Below are 5,780 nucleotides of genomic sequence, written 5' to 3' on the forward strand. Positions count from 1 at the left end.
CTATCTCAGAAAATACCATTATCCTTCATCACATGTCTTTGTATCTTTACTTCCTATTCTTGAGGTTAGATTCTAGAGCCTGAAGATACCCACAGTAGGACTGTATCCAGTTATCTACAGCCAGAAACACCTGTTCCACGTTGTGCACAGCCAATGCTACTGAGAGCTTTGACTCCAATCGTACCCCCTCAACAGATACAGTAAGAATAATGGAAACACAATATTAAGGCAAAGATACAGGACTCTAAAAGACAAAGCCTAGGAGACGTGATACAGCCGTTGCCCAAACCAAGATCGAGTAATATACTCGTCGTCACACATCTTCATGCTGTATGTTCACAGAGTAATTTGGGAACAAATCCATGATTTGCTGGGTACTAAAATACTTAGCGGACTGCTGTATTACACTATAGCTTTCCCCAGAAGTTTCTAAGAGGGCCTCCAAATCGCTGACGGAATTTTGCTGGAACTGGATCTGGGGCTGCAGGGATTCCTCTCCACAGCTGTGGAGCTGGCTGTTCCAAGCTTGGGGGCACCAGGTCTGACTGGTCCAGGAGTGGTTGCTCCAAGACTGGCCGTTCCAGGAGTGGTTGCTCCAAGATTGGCCGTTCCAAGTCTGGTTGCTCCAATTCGGGTTATTCCAGGTCTGGCTGCTCCATATTGGAAGGTTTCCGGAAGTGTTCATCAGGTGCCCCTGGTGGTAGGAGTAGAAGGCCGGGTATTCTGTGGCTGCTGTGCTGTTCTGAAAGGGAATGGCAGAATGGCAGATTAACTGAAAGGCTCGGAGGGAAATCAGAATTGTCTGTGGCTGCGGTTGTCTGGTTTAGCAATGAACAAAACTAAGAAGTCAGTGAAAAGAAACCAGAAGAATAAAAGCTTCGCATTACCTGAGTCACACTCTTGCTCTCCTTTGGCCAGTGGTTTTTCTGCCACCTCTTACATTTCATTCTCTGGTTCTGGAACCAGGTCTTCACCTACAAGAAAAAAAAAGTGACAGGAAAATATAAAATACTGGTAGTGTGCATGTACCAGGGATCAAAGAGTATTGTTAACATTTTTCCCCCCTAACAAGCACAACTACGTAAAAATGGAGACTTCTAGAGTCCTTTCTGTAATCTGGAAACAACGCTCTGTGTATGTGTCAAAGCCCCTCAAGTTAGTTGGCTTTAAAAATGGTCATGAGGAGTGCCTGGGTGGCTCAGTTGGCTAAGCGTCTGCCTCTGGCTCAGTCATGAGCCCGGAGTCCTGGGATCTAGACTGCCTCTCCCTCCCCTTCTGCCCTCTCTGTCAAATAAAAAAATAAAAAATTAAAAAATTAAAAAAAAAATTTTTAAAGATTTTATCTATTTATCCGACAGAGATCACAAGCAGGCAGGCAGAGAGGATGGGAAGCAGATCCCCTGCTGAGCAGAGAGCCCGATCCGGGGCTCGATCCCAGGACCCCTGGATCACAACCCGAGTCGAAGGCAGAGGCTTTAACCGACTGAGTCACCCAGGTGCCCCTAAATAAATAAAAATCTTAAAAAAATAAAGACAGTCATGAAATGTTATCAAGATCCCACTTTCATATTAAAATTATTGGTAGGGGGCACACAAACACAGAGCACACAGATGTCAGTACTGCTCATCCGCAAATGAGCCTTTTTTTGTCACTGCAAGGACAACAAAACACACCTTACCTGCTTATAGCTAAGGTTCAGAATGTTGGAAAGTTCTTGCATCTGCTGGAGGCTGAGGTATTTCTGCCTCTGAAATCGATCATTGAGGACATAGAGTTGGGTTTGAGAGAACACGGTCCTGATCTTCTGTTTCTTGCCCTGGGCCGTGTCTTCCTTCCTCCCCATTCTCTCCTCTGCAGAAGTGGGCGGTAGTTTCACCTTGGGACTGGTGGAGGAATCGGGGCTGTCCTGAACAAGCAGGTCCACGGAGGAAGGAAGAGGAGATACTGTCGGGGATAAAACATTTTTCTCTGAAACTTTCCAAAGATTAGATCATACTCACAAATTTATTGTTTCCAAAGTATTTTTGAAGTTCTCACAACCTCAGAATTAGGTAGTAAATAAAAACTCTTACATGACCCTGAACACTTGGCTCACCTTTGTATGATGCCAACCCACTAAGTGTATACTAGTTGTGGCCATTTCACATGCAATGGACATGGCCAACAGCTTACTTGCTGGGAAGCAGAGTGGGACTCACACCTTTTTTTTAAACGATTTTATTTTAACACGGGGTTCGAACTTACAAGATCAAGAGTCACATGCTCCTCTAACTGAGCCAGCCAGGAGCCCCCTCGAACCTCTTTGACAAAAGCTTTTTACTGCAAATTAATGCTCCAGAGCCCACACTGTGGCTGCTTAGAAAGCTGGGAATGACCACTGGACTCCCTTCTGTAAATTTAGTAGTATCATCTACATCAGATTCTGGGGACCCTCTAAAATCCACAGTTTAGGGGCACTTGGGTGGCTCAGTCGTTAAGCTTCTGCCTTCAGCTCAGGTCATGATCCCATGGTCCTGGGATCGAGCCCCGCATTGGGCTCCCTGCTCAGCGGGAAGCTTGCCTGCTTCTCCCTCTCCCACTCCCCCTGCTTGTGTTCCCTCTCTCTCTGTCTGTCAAATAAATAAAATCTTTAAAAATAATAATATTAATAAATAAAAATATAATAAAATCCACAGTTTACCACTGCCCAGTTCCAAATACCAGGACTAGCAGGAACTGAGAATTCTTTTTTTTTTAAGATTTTTATTTATTTGACAGAGATCACAAGTAGGCAGAGAGGCAGACAGTGAGAGAGAAGGAAGCAGGCTCCCCGCCGAGCAGAGAGCCCGATGTGGGGCTCCATCCCAGGACTCTGAGATCATGACCCGAGCCGAAGGCAGAGGCTTTAACCCACTGAGCCACCCAGGCGCCCCAGGAACTGAGAATTCTGACAGGCTCCAGTTTCAGTACAAACTCTGCCTTTACTAGCTCTGGGACCACATTTTCGAAAGTATTTCTGTCCTTCACGGAGTTCCTTCATTGATTAAAGCAAAGTGACAGAGAAAATTGCTTAGCACCAGGACTTCGCGTATATCGACTTACTAACTAAAAATTTATTTGGGATGCCCGAGTGGCTCAGGTCATGATCCCACGGTCCTCAGATCAAGTCCTGCATCAGGCTCCTTTCTCAACGGGGAGCCTGCTTCTCCCTCTGCCTTCCCCTCTCCCTGCTTGTGCGACAAATGAAATCTTTAAAAAAATAATAAAATAAAGTAAAAATGAATTTCTTGTATTACCTATATTTGGTAGCCTCTTAAACTCTTAACTGCACGGAGGTATTTATTCCCCATGCTCAATTTCAGTTGTCATGGAGTAAAGACAACCTGTATGGGGCAAAAATTCACAATCTTATGCTTCCTTTAAGTAGCTAGAAGGAAAGAAAGTGGGGCTAGACAGAGGACTATGGTGGGGCATCTCCTAACAACTCTCTCTACAAACTTGCACTTGGCTTGCTAAGGAGGGCATGCCCACCTGCTTACGCCTGCTTGCTCATACCCAAACTGTTTCTCACGACTCAGTACTTTATTTCCAACGTTTGAAATTATGAAAGGACATCAACCTGAAGTTTAGGAAAACAGGGTAACATTAAAATCTAACATTCCATTAAAGTAGTTGCCTACTTCCTCCTTCTGCACAGCTTAATTTTAGGGGCAATCATCATGTAAAGAATTTTTAAGTCTTAATTATCTTTACCGTAAGTCTTTTAAAAATGATTTTTACCACAGATCTTTAAAAAAATGGTAAAAATTTACATTTTCATTTTCAACAACTCCTGCCCGATTTACAAAAAGTACTACCTTTACAGTGTCCTGAGCACCCCCCCTCCACCTGTGGTCACCATTTAGAAGCCAACCAGAGTTTCAAATTTGGGCTCTAGCCACACTGTCAGCAGAGTAAACCTAGAATTAGCTACCATAAAATGGAATGAACATATCCCCGGATGTAGGAGACGTGGGCATCGCAGGATCCCAAAACTCAGAAATGCCCGGGTTAGTAACTCGCACAGAGCCCAGGAGTGGGAGAAAAGGCGATTACTCCTGTCGCACAAAGGCAAAAACGTTTCAATAAGGCGAGATTCACAATTACCATGCCGTTTCTGGCACTCCCTTGAAAGAGACTAATCAGAAAGTTCTGAAGCTCCCCCCATCCCCCAGCTGCGATGCCAGGACTTCTGGCTCTAGCAGCGACACCCCTACTGCGTGTGCTCTGCACCGCGAGAAGATTAAGACGATCAGCTCATTTATTCCAACACATCTGCGTTTCCACAGTGCCTAGGCAACTCATCGCTCAAATACGCAGTGAACAGTCCAGATGCCGGCACCCCGTGGCCCTCGTCTCTCGAATGACAACCTGGGACAGGTGAAAGGGCTCCCGCCACCAAGTTACAACCGAGACAGGTGCCGAGAGGATTCACCGGGGACACCTGCTAGTATGAATGGCCTACAACTGCTCACGAGGGAAATGAAGGACCCTGACCCTCCTCCTGCTTCACGTTCCCTCAAGGAGATCAGCTTTCCGAGGATTCGTGTCTGCCTTACCCGTCTCCGCGTGGGGCGTCTCAGCAGATGACATTTGTAGGGACGCATAATTCTCTTCAGGCCTGCAAACCTCAGGCACTGGAGAAGAGTCCCTAGACCCGGGCGGTCTGGGGCCAGGCAGGCACTGGGGCGGAGCTGGATCGGCACTCATGTTGGGGAGTTGAGGGTAGAGGGGGAGAAAGAGCAAGATTGTAAGGAAGGCCCAGGCTTCTGGATCCAGGTGGAAGCGCCGAGAAGAATAGGAAGACGTCCAGGTGTAGTAAGAGTATGAGAAAGACAGGATGAAGGGGGTCACCGCCGGAAGGGCAAGAGCCAAAGAGCCCAATGGAGCCAAAGGTGAAGATTCTAAGGCTCTAGATTTATAAGGAAGCCTCCACCATCCTCAGACCCGCCCCTCCTGGCAGCCCCACGCCCACACACACCCTTGCGAATTCTCGGTTAATCCCGTCTGCCAGGCTCACCAAGGCCATTGTCATGTAAAAGGTGGCTGCCGGGTAGTCCAGACTGGGTGGGGAACGGGAAAACGGGGGGCCTGGGACCTCGAGAGAAAAGGCAAGCCCAACAATTAAATATTTCTGGGTTCACCATGTTTCATCTTTTCAAATCAGAGATGCACCTGAGGCTACCTAAGGTGATCGAATCTTCCACTAGAACAATTAATTTACTGATTTAAGACCCCTTAGGGTCTCAAAATGGAGCTACTGCTGGCAAAAGCTTCACCCAGGGAGCTTGGTTTTCCTCTTCGAGTCCCCCTAAGGTCACAATAAAACACATATTGTGTGTTGCTAAGGTGTCAGTTGATATTAAAAATAGGATTTGTTTTCAAGGTGCTCTCATTGTTTTTTGTTTTTTTTTTTTTTAGCTTTCAGAGAGACAGAGAGCCGGGCAAGTCTTTCCCCCAGGACTGTTGTCTCCGTTTTAACAAAAGCCTGAGGAAAAGAGCTGTAGCCGCCGACCTGCCGAGTCTGGTGCCTGCAGGTAATTACACAGAGGCTATCAGTATGGGAAATTTATCAGTGGTTTTCATATACCTGTTGCTCGGTTTCCTCATCTGTGCCTCTTTCCGTGTTGCTGTAAAAAGTAAAGAAAATAAAGACCTGAATCCTCCCAACAGTTCTCAACACCCATCACCTACAAATCAGGGCTCTTCAGAGAAATTCTATCCTTATCCTATGCTCACAATCTCCAAATTCGAAATTACC

The 5,780-nt window shown here is 46.3% G+C and overlaps 1 protein-coding gene across 1 annotated transcript; it reads right to left on the reverse strand.

Annotated features, from left to right (window-relative positions):
• Positions 1-313: 313 nt before the first annotated feature.
• Positions 314-4,729, reverse strand: NANOG (Nanog homeobox; the record flags this gene model as incomplete). The annotated part of the gene is made up of 4 exons (XM_080811390.1): positions 314-742; positions 888-974; positions 1,680-1,945; positions 4,579-4,729. 4 exons carry the CDS (start codon positions 4,727-4,729, stop codon positions 314-316), a joined length of 933 nt encoding a protein of 310 aa, XP_080667516.1.
• Positions 4,730-5,780: the final 1,051 nt, after the last annotated feature.

The sequence above is a fragment of the Martes martes genome (genome assembly GCF_963455335.1).
Source record: "Martes martes genome assembly, chromosome: 8".
In the NCBI taxonomy this organism is placed as follows: domain Eukaryota; kingdom Metazoa; phylum Chordata; class Mammalia; order Carnivora; family Mustelidae; genus Martes; species Martes martes.